At 42.3% G+C, this 23,133-nt stretch overlaps 1 protein-coding gene across 1 annotated transcript; it reads right to left on the reverse strand.

The window, feature by feature from the left end:
* Positions 1-2,957: 2,957 nt before the first annotated feature.
* MXRA5 (matrix remodeling associated 5) lies at positions 2,958-22,366 on the reverse strand. The gene is made up of 7 exons (XM_050909173.1): positions 22,294-22,366; positions 19,677-19,892; positions 17,170-17,299; positions 16,454-16,844; positions 8,811-13,805; positions 7,260-8,160; positions 2,958-5,679 (listed from the first exon to the last, which is right to left on the reverse strand). The coding sequence occupies exons 2-7, from the start codon at positions 19,862-19,864 to the stop codon at positions 3,768-3,770; spliced, it is 8,517 nt and encodes a 2,838-aa protein (XP_050765130.1). The 5' UTR covers positions 19,865-19,892; positions 22,294-22,366; the 3' UTR covers positions 2,958-3,767.
* Positions 22,367-23,133: the final 767 nt, after the last annotated feature.

Genomic DNA, 23,133 nt, shown 5'->3' on the forward strand with positions numbered 1-23,133 from the left:
ACAGTGAACCTCTTTTTGTGAAGGCCAAAGCAAAAAATGTATATACAACTCCAGTCTTTTGCAATCAACGCAGTTGTAATGAGACATCTTGTTACTCTGCTTCTCCAAAAAGGACATCAAACAAATCTTTTTTCTCCATTTTCAAAGCAAAAGGCAAGGAATGGCAAGTTTTCCTTTCCATGGAAACTATCCAGAACCTGCTTTGATTGATCGAGTAAAAATTGTGAAACCTTCTCAAACCAAGAGCAAGCACTTCATTTCCCAGCGCCTCTCAAAATCAGAAAAGGAACAAGCTCCATTGTTTTTGAATGCATGGCTCCTGCTAAGTCTGAAAGATGAATGAAGACCTCGGAAAAAAAAAAATTCATGAAGTGTTGTGTCCTTGAAGTAATGTGAATTTGTCATTGATTTATTTAACATGACTTGCAGATAATTACATGGAAGTAAAGGAAGAAGTTATGATTTAAATTCAGTGTCCTACGACTGCCTTCATTTGATGGATGATTCAGCACATGGAGTGACATGTCCTGGTTTTGGCTGGGATAGAGTTAATTTTCTTCTTAGTAGCTGGTACAGTGCTGCAGTTTGGATTTAGTGTGAGAATGATGTTGATAACACGCTGATGTTTTAGTTGTTGCTAAGTAGCGCTTATCCTAAGTCAAGGACTTTTCAGTTTCCCATGCTCTGCCAGCAAGCAGGTGTGCAAGAAGCTGGGAGGGAGCAGAGCCGGGGCAGCTGACCTGAACTAGCCAAAGGGATATTCCATACCATGGAACGTCATGCCCAGTATATAAACGGGGGGAGTTGGCCGGGAGGGGCGGATCGTGGCTCTGGCATTGGTCAGCGGGTGGTGAGCAATTGCATTGTGCATCACTTGTCTTTTCTTGGGTTTTATTTCTCTCTCTTTTTTGTTATATTCCCTTTCATTACAATTATTATTATTATTATATTTTATTATTATTGTTGTAATTATTATTTTTTATTTTACTTTAGTTATTAAACTGTTCTTATCTCAACCCATGAATGTTACTTCTTTTTTCGATTCTCCTCCCCATCTCACTGGGAGGGGAGAGGAGTGAGCGAGTGGCTGCATGGTGCTTAGTTGCTGGCTGGGGTTAAACCACAACACATACAAATTCAGGCCTAAGAATAGAAGTCCTGGAACAAACTCGGTTTCCCCATGAACTTCTTTATTTCTACAAAAGGAACTCAAGATGGATATCCTGGACAACTGGTATCTCAGAAGAGAAAGAACATGACAGACAGGACATATGGCCAAACACTGCTTGAGTGTAAAAAGTGCTTATATGATATTTCTTAAGCTGTAGGCACATTTATTTTGGAAGAAAATTATATTTTATAGGCCTCTCATTGGGAGTATGTTTTCATAAAAGGGGTAAAGGCAAACATAATGGAAATTACAATACATAAAGAAAAGTTAAGCCCAATTTTGAGGGAATTTTGCAAGCATGCAAGTCTTGACTTGAATTAAGAAAAGGTCTTAAGCCAAATCTTTCATTTCTTGTGCCTCCAAAACTTCCATTGGCAGCAGTGGAAATTCTGGATTGAAGAATAAAACATTATCAGATGCTTTGTTTGATCCCAACGGATCAAATGTTTGATTTTGGATTCTATTTCCTTCCCTTAACATGAAAAAAATTCTGCTTAATGGAAATATATAGAAGTCATTCAACATCCAAGAATATCTCTAAATTCACATAAGTGTTAACTGAAGACTGGACAGACAAATGAATAAAAGTGCTTAACTCCTACTCCAATGCTAAAATGCTGACTTCAGACTCTTAAAAGATGTATTATTATTAAAAATTGTATTACCATTTTCCAAGAACTACTATAAAATAAAAAAGTAATAAAATTAAGTAAAGGAGCTAAAGACATATCTAATCTGTGACATGTTCAAGGAAAATAGCCAGATTAGAAAAGACCACATGAGCAATCTAGTTAAAAATCTTGAATACTTGTTCCTTTCTTCATTAACTACTCTCAGAAGCAGCAACATCCCTGCCAGATATGTAGGCACATGATTCACCTTGAGCACTGATTTGCTGATTTAGAGCCCAAGGGTTTAAACCATAAAAGAGAAACTAAGACATAATTAAGTGCTATTTAATTAGGCCAGTAACTTAACTACAACTTTAATAAATGCTTGTGTACAAACCACAACTTTTTAGCCTGCACTGACTTTTTAAAAAATAAGTTTTATAAAATATTCTATCACATAATTATGCCCCTTGTATCTTCAGCACTGTCCTTGTCTTTGTCATTTAATTCAACATCCTTGTTCTAATCAAATACTTTTTACTTCAAGTAGCTCATTTCTGTTTACCGTGATGATAAATACTCATTTGGTAACAGCTTACAATTTTCCTAAGCTGGACAAATTTGTGGGGCAAGGAAATCTTTGTTTACTGTTTTTACAAAATGTAAATAATAGAATAACACTTTACATTACTTTCTGCCATGTTTTGATCATTAGCGAAAATAAAAACAAAGCTTTTATTCTCATCATATTCTAAAACTTGAGCATAAGTTTTATGAACAATCAGAACTTTAAGAATTCAGGAATATCTCAGAGAATCCATATGTTTTAAAGGTGAGTTAACATTTGCAAAATTCTGGTTGGAGTTGTTTGTTGAAACACGGGCATATTCAGCATCTTGTAGCAATTATTTCTATAGCATAATTGATGAATCTTATTAAAATTATGTACATTATCCAATAAACCATCCTTGATTGCAGAAAAGGTATTGAAATTGTAAATGTATCCTGAAATATACATAACAGAATTGTTAAGTTTTTATTAGGAAATCACGTTTAGAAAGATAAAGGCTATGTATAACACTACATGACTTCTGTGTTTTGACTTAACTTCATACTCTCACTGTTTGAAGTTCCCTATTTTCTCAAAACCAAATGAAAACCAGAGTGAATACAGTTTCTGGAAAATATTTTTTATTATAAAATGTACAGTATATTGACCTTAATATTATAATACACTGTAATGTATCAGAGTCTTGTAAAGACCAATAATTTATAAAATGAGACCAAGTTCATTGTTACTCTTTCTAGTCTCATAGTCTGATTTAAAAATATATATAAAATATATAATGAATGATTTGACTGTAGCGTCCTTAGTAGCTGGAAAAGGTTTGTTCATATGTTAAGGTAAGTAATGTCTGCATGTATTTTTATTAAAATAGATCACTCTTATTTGCTAAGTTAGTCTTTGATTTTGAAGAGCTGATAGAAGAATGAACAGAAAGGTTAGTAATCATATTCTATAAGGCTAGATTATGTAAAAGTGCTGCAGGGTATAAAAAAATTATGTTTTACTAAAGCACTTCTATCACTGCAGCTCATTTATTAACAGTTAATACTTCTTTGGTACTTTTAAGGTGCTTGTTAGAACAAGGAATAGCTTTGGACTATTGACAAGAATAGAGTATTTTAGGTCTCAGATGCTATTGGATAGCATGAAAAACCACACTACACTGTCTTAACAATTTAAAGACCTTTTCCAACGTGTTAGTCTCCTCAGTTTCAGTATGTCTACTGCCTCCTTTTATTGCAGGGACTTACTACCATACTGAGTACAAAAGCAATGCACTTTGCATGAAAATAGGATTAATTCCTTTTTTTGCTGCCCTCAAGCCTTCCTGGCTTTGTTGCAAGCAGTACTTTCCTTGTTGCACTCACTTGGCAGTGACTTGAACACTAGTATCCAGCCAAAGGCATTTGTTTTAGTGTTAGAATATGTGTATGTAGGTTGTTTTCGAATCACTGCCTAGTATATTTTTAGCAGTGCATTTATAGAAGCCCGCATCCCTTTGAGTAGACTGCTGGATGACTAATGACCCCTGAGGGTGGAGGAATTTGTTTCCATACAGACGGGATTGAGCTCCTGTTGTCAGATGTGATTTGTCTGGAAGCTCCCATGTTATTTCTGCTTTAGGAATCCCAATGGCCATGCAGTTCAGTTTTACTGAATTTCCAGGCCTGGCATAAATGACGGGTGCTGGCTCACTGGTGATCCGGGGAGGATAGGCTATCACAATGACAGGCACATTCATAACAGAAGTGCCGTACTCTGTGGACACCTTGCACAGGTAAGTCCCCCTGTCAAATACAGAAGCCTCACGCACCGTCAGTGAGCCATTCTCCAGCAGGGAAAAGCGACCCACAGCTTGGGGGGCATCCAGAACCATCCCACTGGGCAGCGTCCAGGAGATCTGCGCCCGCTGGTTTGGCTGGGTGATACAATGGAGCTGCAGAGTTTCTCCATTGATGATGCTCACCAGGTTGTTGTACTGGTTGCTGATTTCTGGCCTGAGTCCCACCTTCAGGAAGACCACTCGTTCCACATAACCTCCTGGGTTTCTGGCTGTACAGCGGTAAGTCCCAGCATCCCCAGCGGAGAGGCTGCTGATGTGTAAGATCCCATCCCTCTTATGGTAAAATCTGTGCAGACGGCTGCCACTCAGCACTTCCGTGCCGTTGGGAAGGATCCAACTTGTGCTGGGCTTGGGGTTCCCCTGGACTGAGCAGTTCAGATTGATGCTGTGCCCAGCAATGGCAGTGATCCTTTCACTGATGGGGTCTCTGAAGGAGGGTTTCTCCAAATGGTCTGTGATGAGGAGCTGCACAATCAGTCTCGCTTCCCCTCCCTCGTTCCGTCCAATGCATATGAGCTGCACTGCGTCTGTCTGCCTCACCCCTCTGATGTCCAATGTACCATTGCGATGCACAGTGATCCTGTTCCCATAGTAGGGAGCTGGCAAGATTACTCCTTCTGGAAAAGCCCATAAGACCCGTGGAGCAGGGATGCCTTCAGCTTTGCAGTCAATAAGTTTCCGGCTGTCCCTGATGGCTGTCTCCCTCACAGATGTTATTGCACTGAGATGACCATTGATTCTGGGAGGCTGAACGTTCACGTGGATCCAGACAATTTTCCGATCTTCTCCAGCACTGTTCCGCACTACGCAAGTATAGTTACCACTGTCAGATCTTTGGGCCTTTTGGATGAGGAGGGTGCCATCCCTATATATCTGGTATTTGTCAGATAGGGCAGGAATGGGCCTGTTGGTTGGGGAGAGCCAGGTCACTTTGGGAGTGGGTTCTCCTTTGGCTTCACATGCTACTGTGACAACATCACCATAGGGTACATTAATAATGACGTAAGTTTTGTTCTTGATAGTTGCAGGCTCGGCCACTACTTTGACCCGCACTTTCATCTCATCCTTCCCAATCTGGTTCTCAGCATAGCAGGTGTAGTCCCCTTCCTCTCTCAGTCCAACGTCATTGAAATACAGGGTTCCATTATTGAAGACAACATATCGCTTTGTCCGGCTGCCGCTATCATCTGACTGCATGAAGGTATTGATCATGCTGCCGTCTGGGAGACCCCAGGAGATCTCAGGATTTGGCAGACCTGTGGCTACACAGTCAACTTTCAGGTCCCCTCCGTACTTGACCTTGTGGTTATTCTCGTTCTTATGTTCTATTTTTGCCGGTTTCATCATCACATTCACCTTGAGGACCACATAGTCATCCCCGATCTTATTGCGGGCCACACACAAATAGTCTCCTGCATCTTTATCTGTAACTGAATGGACAACCAAAGTCCCATTGCTGAATACTTTGATTCTAGTCTCCAAGCTACTGTAAGGAAAGAAAAAAGAACAGAACATGAGCTGCAAAATCACATTTTAGGTATTAATTATTGAGTGAAACCTGGGGAAAAAACCCACCAACTTCTGAACCCAACAACCCAACAATACTGAAAAAAAAGAAAGAAGCATTGCTATTGTTAGATGATTAGATGGTCTGAAATGTCCAAGATATTAACCACCAAGAAGCAAATGGAAAAAAATAATTCTACTCACTTGTAACCAAGGAATTTTGTTCCATTCAATGACTTTAACAGTTGTTTTGACCATTAATCAACTATTAAATACCAAATGATGGTATTTTTGACTCTTCTGACTGCATGTATAGTACTCTGTAACATTCAAATACGGGTTCTCTGAATGATATACTCCACATAAACCTATGTGGACCATAAGTATAGAGTCTGGCACTTGGGTCCTCAGCTAAAAATAAATCAAGATGAGCAACTTCCTCTGGCATCAGGTATAACATTTTAAACCTTTAGAACAATCACAAAGAAGCAAAATATTGATAAGCTTTGAAATATGGAAGAAAAGATTTTCAATGTGCTAAAAACCTATTATTCCTTTCCACTTCACTATGGAATTGGTGTATTGTGGTCAAAACTAATTTCCTCAGTAGCCCCAGTTTTCTCCCCAAAGAAGATCTCCTGTATTTGAAAACCAGCCCACATAAAGATCATGAGGGAAAATGAAAAAAAAAACAGTATTTTTGTTGCATATGGGCATAACTATGAGGCATAAATGAATTCTGGATTGCGTGCTATCTACAGGCTAACTAAATATATTTTTTGTCAATATGAAAAAAATTATGACTACGTTCAGCTATTAAGAAAGTTGTTGACAATTGTGCATTTTATTTTCAGTTCCTTTCTCATTGGTCTATAATGCTCAAAGAATGAGTAATGAATAATTTATAGAGCAGAAATTGTGTTTTCAGCAAAGTCTTAGGACAGTTATTGTAGGTTTGGAGAAGTGATATTTTACTTGATATTGTGAACATTGGAGAAGGTATTGTTTTAGGCATTTATAGGCAACTGGGTTTGCACAGACCTTATTGCAAGGTAACGTTTATTTATACAATGATGTTAAAATGATCATGCTTACTTAAATAATTATAAGATGATTTCTTTGGCCCGTATTTACTGTGTATAATGATTTGTACAACAGATAAACAAAATTCAGTGATCCCATTTCTCCTGGGGAAAAGCAGGCACCTATGCAACTCTATGCAGACTAAACACATGGGAACAAGCAGTACACAAGCTGTGTATCTTAACTTTTGCCATTGGACTTTTTGCTACATTTACAAGTGGCTGTAAAAGACAAATAGTGGCAGCTTATCCTAAATACTTGAAGCTGACTTTTCAAGAGTACTATTGTTTTCAAGAAAATTATGCTAATTTATGACTTGGCTATCTTTTGATATAATTTCAAATTCTTCCTTAAGGATTGGGGGCCTCATTCAAAACTCACAGAAGTCAAGAATGAAACTTGTACAGATATGAATGGCCTTTTCTCTAAGTTCACCTAAACTGTAATTTAGCTGTGACACCTCAAATAGTAATTTACCTGTGTAGGGAATCAATCATCCTTTTGGAAGGCAACCTCCATAATATCCGAGGCCAGGGGTCACCAGAAGCACTACAGTCCAAATGCAGGATGCTGCCATATGTTACATCTGTTCTCTGAGGAGAGCTCCCAGTGATCTTAGCATTAGATGCATGCTTCTTCACATGGAGTTGTACTGTTCTCCTGGCAGCTCCCACCATGTTAGCAGCAATGCACTCGTAGGTGCCACTGTCCTTGGGGGAGACGTTGCGAATATAAAGAGTTCCATTGGGAAAAACAAATAAATTCCCATTGACAAACTGGGAAGGTCGGATTTGCGTGCCATCAAAGACCACCCAGCGAATGCTGGGAGAAGGTGCTGCTTTGGCAGTGCAGTGGATGTTAATACTGCTACCAAGGGGCAAGGAAATGTTCTCTTGCTTATCCTGCTGGATGATGGGGGGTAAGGCTGCAATGTGCAGCCTCACTGCAATGCTGTCAGCTCCTGCAGCATTGCTTGCTACACATTTGTAAACTCCTCGGTCTGAAAAAGTTGCTTGCTTGATAGACAAGGTTCGATTTTCATGAAGCATTATCCTGCTTTCTGTGGTAGTGACTGTCTGCAAAATCTTCCTATCTGGAAAAATCCATGAAATATGTGGGCTTGGAGTCCCACTAGCCTGACATTCCATTGCTATGGTCTCTCCAAAATAGACCGTGACATCTCGATAGCGGGAAAGTAAAATTTTGGGCTGGTGGGCTACAACTGTGAGCACAATGATCATTTTATCTATGCCATGCAGGTTCTGAGCTGTGCACAAATACTGTCCATGATCCTGCAGTTGAACATTTCGGATAAGGAGGGTACCATTTTTCCAGACTTCAAACCTTTGTAACCTGGTGTTGGCTGTCATTAGAGCTCCTGGGAAGGTGAGAGGAAAGAAAGAAATGGAAAGTCAAAGGGTTTAAGACATACGTCATCGCATTGAAAAAGTCTTATGTAAGGTTTTAGATTTACTTAACACCAACTACAACTTCAGATGGATCACATGACATCTTCTGACACTCTCCATAGCTCAAATTAGTCTTTGTTTCTATTGCAGAACTAACCATACTAGCTTGCAAGCATGTACAGTGTGGGAACTTCTACGGGCTTTATGCTTTAGGATTCCTCTTAAATCTTTATGTAATTTCTCTTTTTCTTTTGCTTATAGAGATGACACACACATCAATATTTAAGGCAGCAATGTTAACAAACCCATACTCACAAGTGTTGTCATCATAAATTCTAACTGCTGTGAATAATCAGAGTTGGCTGCTACTCCCTCTTCAAAAAATAAACTCATTAAATGGTAGAGGTTTTCTTTTACTACAAGAAATACTGCAAAGTTATTTTTACCTGTAATGATTAGTTGCAATTAGTCACATTATATCTACAATGATTAAAAGAGACAGAAATTATTCTTCAGTGTTTTGGACTATTCCTGCAATCATGTTGCATTTCTATGCAACAACCCAAGTATTTGTACCCTTAAAAAACCATGTGGAAGAACACATTTTTCTCTGTCTTACCTGTAGAGACTTTCGTCCAAGTAATAAAAGGCTTGGGTTCCCCTACTGCATCACAAGGGATAAAAGCATCTGTTTCAGCAAGGATGGATATGCTCTGAGACCCTTTTGTGATAATTTTAGGTCTTTCTCCATGTATCCTGAAATTAGTGGAAGACTGAATTACAGTCGAATTTTGTGGCATAATGCCTCCCACATAAGGCACAGATGGAACTTTTTGATGACGATGATGGACATTTTTAAAAGGATGAACTGTAGTGGATATCTGTGGTTTTGTGCGCTGAGGGAGAAAGGCTGGAGGGGTAATCTTCAAAATCGCTGGGGGTGGTGATGTGGCGTGTGGCATTGGAGGCACTGGAATAGCTGTAGCTTTCTGCACTGTAATCCTAGTAGGGGAGACCTGGGCAATCTTCTTCTCATTTGTGTCTTTTGGGACTAGTTGACTAGGGACCACTGGTTTAGGATGCATACTTAAGTGAGGGAATATCCTTGTTCTGTTGAAAAGGAATGGCATTCTGGAACTGGGGTAATAGGGGATCTCTTGACTTGGTAGTCCCCCTGCTGTGCCTCTGTTATCTGGAACATAGTTATTTCCAAAAAATCTTGAATTAATACTGTATCTGTTCTGACCCTGATTACCGAACTTGCTTGCAGTGAATGTATTTGTTTTGTGAAATGGAGAGGCTTGTGTTGGGGTAGCTGTTTCTCTCTGAGAGGCAAAAGATTTTTTGTCCTGGATGGTATGTGCTGCATATGCTGTTATCTCTGGTTTGTTTGTGTAGTGAAGAGGCTGGTGTGTTATAAAATAGCGAAATGAACCTTGTGTTACAATATATGGAGGTTTCACTGTGCCTCTTACTGGAACATGCTTTGGAGGCACAACAGGCAGTCTTTGGTTTAGGCTTGGTATGATTCCAGTGGTTGGATGGGGAAGGTTTGGATTTAGCAGTAAACTGTTGTTTAACTTGCTACTATACAACTTTTTGAATTGCTCCTCTTTTGACTGTATGCTAATCCTGTTTTGGCTAGAGGAAGGAGTAGGGTGTACATTCCGTCTTGAGCTCACCACCATTTTGTCACCATCTGCTTCAACTTGTTTTGCTTCTGGGAACCTTTCTTGATTGAAGGCATTACTTTCCTCGGTAGTATAATGAAGAGAAGGATGTGAAGTGCTTGAAATGGAAGGGGGAACAGTGGCAAGTTTTATAAATGGAATAAAGGCAGTGGATGTAGTCGGAGGATTTTCAGTTGTCTGCAAAGTGGGATCATGATGAAATACATGTGACATATCTTCCTTTTTATCCAAGGAAGACGGCTTTGTCCCAATCTGAGAAGCAACAGATTTCTTCGTTTCTCTAAGTGGAGAAGTTTGAGTTTCTGTTGTGCTGAAGGAGGAGGACAAAGTAATCACCTCATGTTGCTGACGTGGCTCAGTTATTGCTGGTGTTTCTAAAGATACTGTGGGCTTCCATGGCTCCTTTGAAACTTCCACTGTGCCAACAGGAATACTTAAGTCAGTCATAGTGGGATATATCAGCTGGAATGTTCCAGTGGTTGTTTCATGAACCACAGCTTCTGAGTCAAATAGGATAGGCTCTTCTTGAGATTCTGGTTTTGTAGATAGCATCAAGCTGTTCATATGCTTAGGGGAAGCTGTTGTGCTTGATTGTTCTGCCTTATTATCCACAGTTTCAGAATCTGCTTTAACGCCCTTCTCCTCAGATATATTGTCTAAGGAGTGGTATGTTGACACTTCACTTTGCTCTGGTTTCAGAGGTGCACTTGATCCTTTCGTGGGAACTGCATCATGTACAACATATGATGATAAAATCGTGATAGGTGCAGTCACTGGAAGTGCCAAGGTTTCAGGAGCGGTAGAAAGTGTCACATGTTTTGCTTCAGGTGGAGAGGCAGTAGGTCTAAAGAAGGAAGTTGTGACCACCTCTCTGACTTTGGTAATTTTCTCTAAGACAACCGGATCAGTAACTAATGAAGGAGTGAATTCCATGTGCTCCTCTTCCTTAGCCTGTATTTTCACATTGTTTTTAAGATCAGAACTTTCAAGAGTTGCAGAAGAAGTTTTGGTCACAGCTTCAACTTCAGGTGTCCTTGGAACAACAGGCATTGCCTCCGCGGTTAAAACAAGAGGGGGGAAAGGCTTTGGTCTTTGTCGGATTCTGTTTGGCCTCAATCTCCTTCTCCCATAAGGCCTTTTTCTAGCATGCTGAGTAATAAGTGAAGGCATGGTCTTTCTGTAGGGATTTGTTGTTGTGGCCACAGTGGTCAATCTACTGATGGGAGAAGCAGTTTTTATCCCCTCTGCTGTTTTATGAAGAGCATTAGTACTATGCAAAATGAATGTGGGATCTGGTTTTGGAGCAGCCAGGTTTCTATGTTCTCCTCCCTGAAAACTCTCTGCATAACTGCTGGATATGCTTTCTTGAGTGACTGCATTCCTGTGGGTCTCAGGTTCTTCCTTGCTCTGAACCCTGATGGGTGTGACAGCTGGAAAAATTGTACTTAAGTCTGCCATTTTTGTCTGACCTGTGGATACTTCTGTGTGCTGGTGTATCAAGTCATTGCTCTTTCCTGTAACAAATGGAGAAACGGATGAAGAAATTGTAGTAGTGCCTACAGAATCTGTTGGGATGATCTCATCCAACTGAGAAGGTGTTAAAATTATACTGTCAACACTCATCGGATCCACTTCATTTAACTTCACACTTGTCTCCAAGACGCTATGAAAATCCACAGTCTGAGATTCAGCTAGGACAGTAGCATCAAGTGGTAGCTCAGCAAAAGCAGAATTTTCCTCTGATGTAGAAGATATACTTCTATCTACATTTTCCACTGTGAATGAACTGCTCTGAATATTAGGAAAGTTTGTTACAATTTGTCTGGTTAGAGGTTCTTCAGTGAGAGCATGGATATTTTCTTTGACTACAACTGAATCATCAGTCCTGACATCAAGATGCTGCTGGCCTTGGGGTTGCACAGTTGCAGAGACAGGAGTCAAATATGGACCCGATACAGCGATTTCTACAGGGTATATACTTGCAGGTGTTTCTAAAGCCCTGTGGTCGGAAAAGGGTTCAGTTTCTGACCTCATTAATATGGACTGGACTGAAAATGCTTCAGTGTTGTGGGAAACAGTGACTGAGAATGGCTCATCTTCACCCGCAGGTGATGCATCAGCAGAGGAATCTACCACACCAGCTGCTGTCTCTGAAGGCGGAGGGCTGGCTACAGGATGAGGGACTGGAGTAGTTTTCAGAATGACTGATGGCAGTCCAGTTGTTAAAGAAATGGCTGTAGCTGTTGTTCTAGGAAGATTCTTCCCACGGACCTTTGCCAAAATGTCAGCCCAATGCTGTGGATTAATCTGCTTGCTTGCCACATTAATTCTCCTTCGAGATTCAAATACTCTCCGGCCTTCTGCAACATTGCTGTCTTGGGTTCTATCAGTACTTTTCCAGATTTTCATTTTCCTTCTGCCTTTCTTCCCCTTTTTAATTTGAGCCTCTGGCACCTGGTCACTTTTTTGTTTAAAGGATATTTCCCAGTCTTTCAGGTGATTCTTTCTTCGTGGGAACTCCTCCACCCCTCCTGCCCCTGATCCCTCTCCATCATCTATGACTCGCCCTCCTGTTTTTGACAAACCTTTTGAGCCTGGGCGCTTTTTTAGTTTTATCCTTTTAAATGACCTGTCAGACACCATTTTATTTACTGTGACCCTTACAACAAACTGATCTGATCCCTGCTGATTGACAGCCACACATCTGTAATGGCCACTATCACTAACGTGGCTTTTTGGAATAAGCAAAGTACCATTGTCCAACATATATCCTTTTGAAGAGTTTGATAAATCATTAAGTACCTGGCTGTTTGGAAGAATCCAGCTCAACTGTGGCTCTGGGATGGCAACTGCATTGCATGGCAAAACTATTGGATCTCCAACATTTTTTTCAACTCTCACTACATCTGAATCAGCTACCTGAATAGCTGGAGGCTGCACTAGAAGTCTGTAAGCCATTACGTCCACATCATCTCTCACTTGGGCAACGCAGTGGTACAAACCACCATCAGTGTAACTCACTGCTTTGATTATTAGCTGGCCGCTACTGAGAATGGAAAACCTACTGTCTTTCTGATTAAATGGTGCCTGCAGTTTAGTCCCATCTGGAAAGAGCCACTGAACGGAGGGGCTCTCAGAGGCTTTCACATTGCAGCTCAGCTGACACTCTGACCCTTCCACCACACTCCACGCTGTCCTTGTGCTCTGGTTTTGCTCTATCATTACCCAGCTTCTCTGCTGCCCAGTGTCTTTGGTATGAATTGTCTGAGAAAACACAGTAAAAAAAGATAGCACCACTTTTTTCCCTGTACTCTGGCGCCTGTTTAATTGGATATTTATAAGAGGTTGCATCACCCAGGAAGGCTCAGCCAGTATTTGAGCTTTTACACCTGTGTAGTAAAGAGCATCATAATCTGAGCCTTGCCTGTACTGGTAGCTTATTTTAGGCTCTTTGCTGAGCATAAGTTCCCTCTCTAATTTGACAGGTACTTCACTGTAATAAGCTATAAGCTTCCATAGTTTTTCATAGTTTTCTCGATTCATTGGACATTCAAAATCCAGTGAAATTGTAGCATTTATATCAATCTCCTGAATCTGCATTTGATTCCACTGAATTTTGGTAGAGCCTGTTGGTTTTTTGATTTCACAGTTCAGGTGGACTACATTGCCATGCTCATCAGTCATATTTAGAGTAATGTTCCATGGAGAGGACTGAAGCTCTTCCAGAGGGAGTTCATAACTGTCACCATCTTCTTCATCTTGAGTGCTGCTATTCTGCCTCAGTGAGGACTGAATGACAGGTTTCCTACAAGAAATATCTTTCAAGTTTTGAATATCCTCTTTCTCCAGCTGTTTTGGGCTGTTGCACTTAGGACAGAGCTGTCCTCCTTCATAGCCTTTGTCCTTTTTGCATTTTAAAACACCTGCAAGAAAAAAAAAGAAAGGAAAAAAAAGGGGGAAACAACAGATAGGTAAGCTGAAGAACTCTGTTCTAGAGTTAGAGAACTCTCGAAAGTGTGAAATGGACCACAGGAGGAATGCATTATGGCACATGACACATACGGCAAGGCTTTTAAAACGGCCCCTCTTTCTTTTACAGTTGAATGGGCGCCTGATTCTCAAACTGACCACAATTTCTTCTGACTTTAATGAGATGATTGAATACTCCATCCTTCTGAAAATTAGATTCACTGCCTCTGAATAAAATGCCTAGAAATTGAAGTGTTCAGAGCAACATTTTATAAGCCAGTAAAAACCTACACTGTGTCAAAAAGTCTGCATCTGTACAGTGACAGCCTACCATCTAACTTGTGGATCTAACGTGAAGAGAACTGGGTCTTCTCAGCTTTCAAAAATGTAGCATTTACCTGAGAAATGCTGGACTTCCTCATAAAATAATCCAGGAAGCTTTTTATTTTTCTCTTCATTAACAACAGTACTGGCAATACACAAAAGATTCTACTCTAGCTACCAAAATCTGCTGACTAGTTCCTGCACTTACAAGCTATTCGTCAGCAGCACAAAAAAATGAAAGTGCCGCTCTTCCCTGACCTCTGAAATAACTGTAAACTCCATAATGATAAACTAAAAACTAAAACAGAGGAGCGCTAAAACAGGAAATGATAGCCTTGACTCCTCTCTTCTATCAATGCCAGAAAGACTCTTGTCTGCAAAATAACAGTCATATTTTTATTACACTGTTCTGCTCACTAGAATGTCAAATGTCGCCTAACATATTTAGTTTGGAAACATGTTGTAAATAAAATGTACTCCATTTACTCTAGGAATAAGTGTCATGCTGATTACTCTTGAGGAATGAGGGATCTTTGAATGAATGAACAATATATGGGTGGGTTATAAGGCAAAATGCTCAGAGAAGGGGAAGAGAGTGGTAAAATTTCATACTATTTTTTAATTGAAAAATATATGCTTTGCCAGTCTGACAAATCAATGTTCTTCAGAAGTTCTTACAAATGGAATACTTAACTGAACCAGTCTATCACTTGCAGATTCAAATATGGTGTTTCAAAGATAAGAAAAGCACGCTTCATGACAGAACTGGCCCACAATCAACTTGGCAGCGGCCACACTGGTCTGAAGAACTTCAGTAATTCTATCTGGGCAGAATTCCCAAAGAAGTTAATGTTATAGTTATATAAAGATACAAAATCTGTCATACATGAAAATGGCATGGATAAATTATTTTCTCTTTCCAGTAATCACTACTGTTGTAATGTAAAAAGGGAATCTAATTCGATAAAAATGTTAACAAGCCAACACTGCACAAGGAAAGAAAGTTCATCTAATATTTCATTGTTATAACTTACAGTGCAACTTAAGTACACTTAATACACATACTCATTTGGATCAAGGAGAGTACATAAGAATATTAAAATGTAAGTTAGCAAAATATAATATCAAAGTTAGATGCCTCAAGTATCAGTTCAGGCAGGAACACTTACATTACACATTCAAGTATCACATACTCTTAAAAGTATTGTCCTATAGCTAAGTGCAAAACTGCGATGAACTACATATTCTAAGATGACAAGACTCACCATCATCCACCATATGGGCTCCAAATCATTATATAAACCTTGTGACTCCAGTACTCATTTGAGACATCTTCAGTTGCAATTAAATGACAATTCCCTCTTAATATTTTAGCGGCAGCTCTGGTGTAGCACCAATCCCTCTGGCCTACTATAGTAAGCACTTAGCTACCTGAGATGGGGCATTGGTGAACTGAGATGCCCAAATAGAAATCTGACATTCAAAAAAACCCTCATCTAGTGTATTCCTGATACAGAGACATTATAAAACTCTTTTGGTTTTTTTTTTGCTTCTAGTAATTTGCTTCTGCACATGACCAGAAGTGTTCCAGCCTAAGCAGTGTGACACTTACCTCACATCTAAGCCTGAACGAAGATAGACCAGTTATTCCAGGAAAAACAATTGCAGGATTCTGCAATTGTTCTCTGAAAATACTTAAAATAGATTTGCTCCATCATAAAAGGAAGTTGTGGTCAATGAAGAAACACAGATAGACATGAAGGATGCATGTTACGTAACAGCCTTAACGTTAATAGCATCAAAGTTAGAGGACTCATCCAGGAATTTGGAAACCTGATTTCCATTACTGCCTTAGCCAAACAAGTTCAAATCCAATGTTCCCACCTCCCATGAGAGCACATAATTATTAGCTTTGTTGGTTGAGGACAATTGCCAGCCCTTAGTCAAAGGTGTACTGCTGTGCAAAGGAACACACTAACAGGTTACAACTTATCTCCTTCCAGTTACAAACTTCACTACCACTTCTTCTATCTTGAATGTAACGGCTAATTCCTTTGTTGTTGAATACAGACTTTTAGCTAGTGACACACAACTGCTTCCTCTTTACACTGTTTTTTAAATACATGCATTTATTGAATGGTAACGGAACATAATAGTGCACATAGACATCATGTAAGTAATAATACTCAGGAAATAACAAAACCATCCATATTCAGAACCGGAAAAAAAAAAAATCTAACATTACGAGTTGAAGAAGCATTGGTATTTTTGCTCTTACCTCCAGAAACTTCATTCCATTCAAGGAGCCACTTTAAACTGCAGTCACAGGCCCATGGATTCCCATGAAGGTAAAGATTTTCCAGCAGTGGCATGTCTTGAAACATCCCTGCAGGCAAGGTCCTAAGAGCATTTTCAGATATGTAGAGATGTCTTACTGTTGACAGTTTGAAATAATCAAGGACCATAAATGTTGAAAAGGTGTTGGGGTGAAGCTGCTGGAGTAAATTTCCTTCTAAGTGGACCAGTCTTAGAGAAGTTAATCCATTAAAAGCATTTGGATGAATAAACTCAATTCTGTTGTGGTCCATGTGCAGTCTCATTAAGCTTGAAAGTCCTTGGAGAGTTTGGCCAGTTATGACTTTCAATTTATTGTAACTAATTTTGAAAACCTAAAAAAAAAGAAGAATAAAAGAGATTAATTTTGTTTTTTGATCTAAATCCAAACAGAACAGCAAGGAAGCAGAAGTTTTCCTCCCACATTCAAATATCCTTTGCACCACTGAAAAATGGTATGCTGGTCAAAGAGGGAGAATACAACCGAGTATTAGTTGGCATTATCAAGTATGACATAGGCATAGTTAATAGATCTCCAACGTATTTGGGGGGAAAATGGTATCTTAGTCCTAAGAAAGGCAGTACAAAAAATACTTATTTTTGTCTTCTGTTATTCATGGAAGTTGGAATTTATGAAATTTAGGAAGACCTGAGCATTACCTGTAGAGACACGAGATCTTTCAAAGCACCCTTAGGTATATTCTGAATGTCATTTCCATGTATCATGAGCAATTCCAGTTTTGTAAGTCCTGCAAAGGAGTTTTCATATATAGACTGTATACTGTTAAACCTGGAAAAAAATCACATTGCAGTTACATTTTATGCACTGACTGTCATGGACTGCAAATGTAAAATTAGTATAACCTAACTTTCAGGAAAAATTGGAGGGATCTTAATGCATTGTCAAAGGGCCAGAAGTCACTGAAACATTTTTACAAGGCCAAGTATACTTAATTCATGTTTACATTAAGATTTCTTTTAACTCAATTTGTGGCACTTTAGCCATAATTTAGGAGTAAGAGTAATAAATAGGCGTTTAAGTTCTAATAGTTGTCAGTATGTTTTTCCATGCAGTTCAGTTTATGGAATGGTAATAAATTAATGGCCTGTAGCCAATCAATGATGCTATGGAGCCTGGCAAACTAGACAGGCTGCAGTGTTGCCAAAACAGCATCTAACAATAAATGAATAAAGATTTGGAGAGAGGACATTAAAAATGGATATCTCCCAAACAGCACGAGAAGCAGGAAGTCACATCCTGCTTCACTTACTGTTACAACATGTAATTGGCTACATCAACTAATTACATAATATCTAGGAATTGACCTTCCAATTATATAATTTGAGCCTAGAAATTCCTTTTAGAGAAGGAATATAGAACATCTACTTTTTGAAAATAAATCAATTTAACTTTGGACAAATAAATCAGGTTTTATTTGCCAATATAGAAGTCTTAAGTTTGGTGGCCTAGCTCTACATTTGGGTTTTCCACATATAGACATAAAATTAAATGTATGAGCTAATCTGGGCATGAAGTCTCTAAATTAACCATAGGATTTTAAAGATTTTTCCTATTTTTTAACACTTTCTAGAAAGGAAGGGAAAAGACAGTGAGAAATTAAAATATTTTGAATATGGAGGAAATACTTTTAGATCCTCACCATGTTATCTATCTGAAGATTCTGAATTTGCTAAAAATTTAGACTACTCTTTTGATGTTTTTAGTCCTACTACAGATTTACTAGGCTTATAGCGGTCATCGTATTAAAATCCTTATTTCAACATCAGCCCTTCTAAAAAATATGAACTTCTTTAAATAAATTTTTTTCCTAAATTATTTCCAGTTAGGAAAATAGTCTTTACCTCCTAAATATATAGCACCTTAAAATAGAAATATGGTAAAAGCTCTTTCCCAAAATGAAAGAAATGCAACAACAGATAGTTAAGACTGTTTCTTCCTGGGAAAGGACACGACTCAGAAAATGTCATTTGTAGTGATGAAATACAAAGATAGGAAAGGGTGTTTATGCTAGCAGTATCAAATAACAAACTTTTATTAAAAAACAGCCAAAAGGCCTAAATAACTTAGAAGCCTATATCCCATTTTCAGAAGCAATTTAGGGATAAAATTTGCCATAGAATGTTGACGTATAGGGGAGAGTTGACTGTGAATATGTGTGGTTTTGAATGTGGGGGGAGAGGGAGGCATTTTTGACTCAAAAATGGCATGAAAGTACAGCTTGCTGTAATACAGATTTACTGAGTACAAGGGCACTTTGAGACTAAAATTAGGCTTTAGGTGGATAAAGTGCTGGTGGATAGAAATTTTAACTACGAAGTAAAAAAAAAAATCAAGGTCCCTACTGTCAGTCATTGCATGATCAGTTGCAGCATACAGGCCTTGAGGCACTCAGGGTGAGTTCACACCAGGTAGTGAGGCAGCTCTGATATCAAGCAGAAGAGGACTGCAACTTTTGCACCATGCTGTGTCACATAATGATCCTACACAGCACTTTTGTGATATGCAGCCTACCAACTGTCCCTGCCTTCCTGTCTCACAATCTGACAGATAGATGTGAGTTGGCAATACCCTGGCAGAGGAAAAGTGAGTTGGAGGCTGAGCAGTCTCTCCCCAAAACATTAATGTCTGCTTATATTGCGCTTAAGTTCCTTGGAAAAACCCCAAGCAACTCCAAAGGCAATGGAATAACTTTGGTTTCTACTGTATTGCTTTAAGATATGCTATATCTCATTGTTCTCCAAAATGCTGCCTGGCTACATTATAGAATTTTACTCCTACTATATGTTTTTAAATCAGGTATAAAATTTAACATTTTGTAGAAATCCCACAGTAGGTTTAATTCACTATTTTTTTAATGCACTATAAAAGACTACATGTCCTATTTGCCAAGAAGAACTGACACCATGTTGTAAACATGTATTTGAAAATAATAGTAACTTTTCTTTGAAACATGAGGGCTACCCTAAAACTTTCTCCGTGCCAGTAATGGCAGTGTTTGAAACACAGCGCCTGCAAGTAACCACCCATCTCTGCAATTCTACTTAAGAAGTACACACAGAGATCCCGGTACGCCGCACGCGTGCGAAGCATTCCAGGGTTCCGCACCAAGAACATAAAACCGTTTGCTACAAACTGCCATACGAACCCAAAATTGATTCTTTCCACATGTTTCGAAATCCTTGCCGGCACGGCTGCCAAGGACCGAAAGGTGCAGTGGACTTCGGTGGGGAGGTAGCAGGCGCAGGGGTGGGGGCAGGCCAGGGCGCCCGGCGGCAGCCCCAGCCCCAGGATCAGCACCACGGAGAGTGCCCCCGCCGCCGCCCGCTCCCCCATCTTGTCGCCTCCCCTCGCCTCGCTCCTCCTGGGTCGTCCGGGGGAAAGGCGGTGGGGTGGGGTGGGAAAAAGAGAGAAGAAACCATGATTTTTTTTTTTTTTAATCCTTTTAAAAAGCTTTCTGTACCTGGCGATGCTCTGCAGCGTCCCACAAGGTCTGTAGGCAATCAAGGCAAAGTTCAGTCGGAAAGAGGTTTCCTTTCTTCCACGTCATTTGGTACTTCAGAGTTAGCTTTTGCCCCGTCATTCACTTATTCTACTAAACACCTATTCTACTGAAGTTATGCTGTCTCCCTATGGTAATAAATTTTGTAGGTTTGTTCTACACGCCAAGGGCAGTACTCGTCTCACCTAAAAACTAGAAAACTTCAAGGGAAGCACCTAGTTCAAGCAAATTGCCATGGCTCCCTCTACAGTCAATGAAAGAAAAAAAGCTACCCGTAGTCACTTGAAGATGAATAATATCAGGTATCTACCTGATCGGATACCTAGAAACAGCACAGTTCAGCGTCATTAGGTCCCTAGTTAGCTAACTCATCTAGCCTAGCTGCTTAATTTTTAGACAGGCCACTAACTTCCAGGAGGGTAAAATGTGGCTGAATTAATCCCATTCATAATGCATATGGGAAATGGTATCATTGAGAGAGAATGTAAGTGAAAGAAAGAATTGGTTGGCCCTAGATCTGGACTCTGTCATCCTTTGCCACGCATTACTGTGCGATGTTGGATGTGCTCTTACATTGCAGTCTTAACCAAACAGGAGCTATGAATGATCAGAATTGATAAAAATTGAAAATTTATTTAGAAGCATAAGCACAGACCTCAGAGGAAATGTAAGCAAGAAAGTTTATATTTATAATCTTGCCTTGTCTATCAACACTCAAGTTCAGATTTTCAGAACTGTGTGTCTAAATCTGGATGGCTAGACCCATGGAGAGTCATTTAAAGATGCACACTGTGCTAGAACAGACAAGAAAGCACAACTGTTATTGACCTTGAGCACTAATAGTTTCTGAAAATAAAATAATTTATGTAGATGTCTAGAGATTAAGCAGCCTAACTTTGGAGAAATGAGTTTGAAATATTCCTATTCCTATCTCCACCATCGGAAGAATTTGAGCACTTCAGATTAAAGCCATACTGGAATGCAGGCTACTATTAGTAGCAGAAATGTAGTATTCCTGCTCTCGTATAACTGTGTGACAACGATGGAAAGGCATTCAGTTCTACTAGCTATTATTAGTTCCATTAGTTATTGCTTTTAGTATAAAAGTCAGATTTTCTCAGATCTGCTACCAATGAGAGACACTTTTTTTTCCCCCTAAGACCATCATGTGCAAACCATTACAGTTCAAAGGAGAGGCTCATCGGGATGAAGAGGTTTCTCAAATATCTGTGGTCAAGTTAATGAGATGTTTACCATTCTTTACAAGTCAAATAGCTTTTAATTCGCTTAAGAATATTCAGGTGCTGTTTTCCTCAACGTTCTCTTTAATGAAAACTCCCTTTAACAAACATCCTACCCGTTTCAATTCCTTCTGGGAGGGGGCACCGCATTTCCTTACAGGAGGTGCTGGCTTAGGTTAAGAGGAAATTGCAGTGACTTGTGAGGGGCTGGGGAAGGGCCGCCCAGAGGGACTGATCCGTGCTTCGCCCGGGTAAGAAGCAATGATGCCCTCAACCCCCGAGCCGAAGCTGCTCTTCCAGCGGCGCGGCGGGAGAAACCCCGCGGCCCGCGGGTCCCCGCCGAGCCCGGGCCGGCTCCCACTGCCCCGCCCCGCCGCCCGGGGGCGCCCTCGAGCCCGCCCCCGCGCCGCCCGCCATTGGCTGCCTCCACCGCCTCCGCGCAGGGCGGTAGCCAATGGGCTGCGGCTCCGCCACCGCCGTTGGGGCGCGGCTGCGGAGGGGCGGTGGCAGCCTGCCGGGAGGCGGGGCGGGGCGCGGGGCAGCCCGGGGGAGGGGCCTCGGCGGCGGCGCTGCCCGCACCGCTCCTCGTGGGGACCGCGGCCGCCCCGCGGGGAGGTTTGCGGGGGGGGAGAGGAGGGAGGGGGGGGGGCGGCGGGTCCGGCGCAGTGCTGCCCCTCCCGCCGGGCCGGGCCGTGCGCCAGCCGCCGCCATGGTGGAGGGGGCTGGGGAGGAGGCGCGGTTCCCCCCTACCCGTGTTTCTTTTTACCGTACCGGAGGGCAGATGCTTCCCATTAGGGAAGAATGTCCCCGCCGGGCTGAGCAACGGGAGCGGACCGGCTGAGGGCGAGCGCCGACACAGGGCGGCACGGCCCGCAGGGCGCCCGACCGCCGCCAGCCGGGCAGCCGCGCCGCTCCCCTCCTCCTCCTCCCGCACAGACCCGCGAGGGAGCCCCCCACCCCAAAGCACCCTCACCCCCAACCGGGCACCGGCAGCCGCGACGGGCCGTAGGCGGGCTCCTTACCTGCAGCCGGGCGCGGCGGTCTCAGCGGGCGCTGCCCGCCGCTCCCATGCCCCCGAGGGGCTGCGGGCGGCCGGCGGCGCGGGGCGGCGCGGCGGGCGGCCGGCGGCTACCTGGCTCCCGGCTTCCCCTCCGGCACCGGCTCGCCGAGGCTCATGGCAGCCCGCGGCGGCAGCCCGCCTCGACGCCGCCTTAGGACTCCTCATCGCCCGTCATCCTGCGGGATCCGCCGCCCTGGTTGGGTCCCCCCGAATAAGCATAAGCGATGCGCGGCAGCCGGGCAGGACACCTTCTGGGGTGCTGTTTTTTTGAATGACTATTATTTTCTCTGCGCGCTCGCTTTCTCTGGGTGCCCCACGTCCCCGCGGAAAGTCGGGGCGCCGCAATCCCTCAGCCCCGGCGGGAGCGGAGCGCGTCGCTCCGGGCGCTGCGGAAACTCCGTGGGCGAGCGGGCAGGCGGGCGATGCCGGCGGTTCCCCGCCGCTTGCCGGGCTGCCTGGGCGCGCAGCTCCCGCAGCGGCAGCCTCCCGCCGCCCGCCGCGGCATGGGGACGAGGGGCGCGGGGTGCCGGGGCGCCGCGCTCCGCCGCTCCGCCCGCCTCCCCGCGCCGGGCGCTGTGCAGGGGGAGGGCGCGGCGGAGCGGCTCCTCTTGCGGGGTGGGCGGCCCCTCCGCGGGGGGGGGGGGGGGGCTGCGGGCGGGCCCCGCGCCGGGGGGGCGGGGGGGGAGGTGGGCGCCGGAGCCGGCGCGGGGACCGCGGGAGCTGCGGCCGCAGCGGGGGAAGTCGAGCCCGGGTCCGGGACCCGAAGCTCACGGAAAGTTTGTTTCTGGGACCTGGGCGGATC

This window comes from Gymnogyps californianus, chromosome 1 (assembly GCF_018139145.2).
Source record: "Gymnogyps californianus isolate 813 chromosome 1, ASM1813914v2, whole genome shotgun sequence".
Lineage (NCBI taxonomy): Eukaryota > Metazoa > Chordata > Aves > Accipitriformes > Cathartidae > Gymnogyps > Gymnogyps californianus.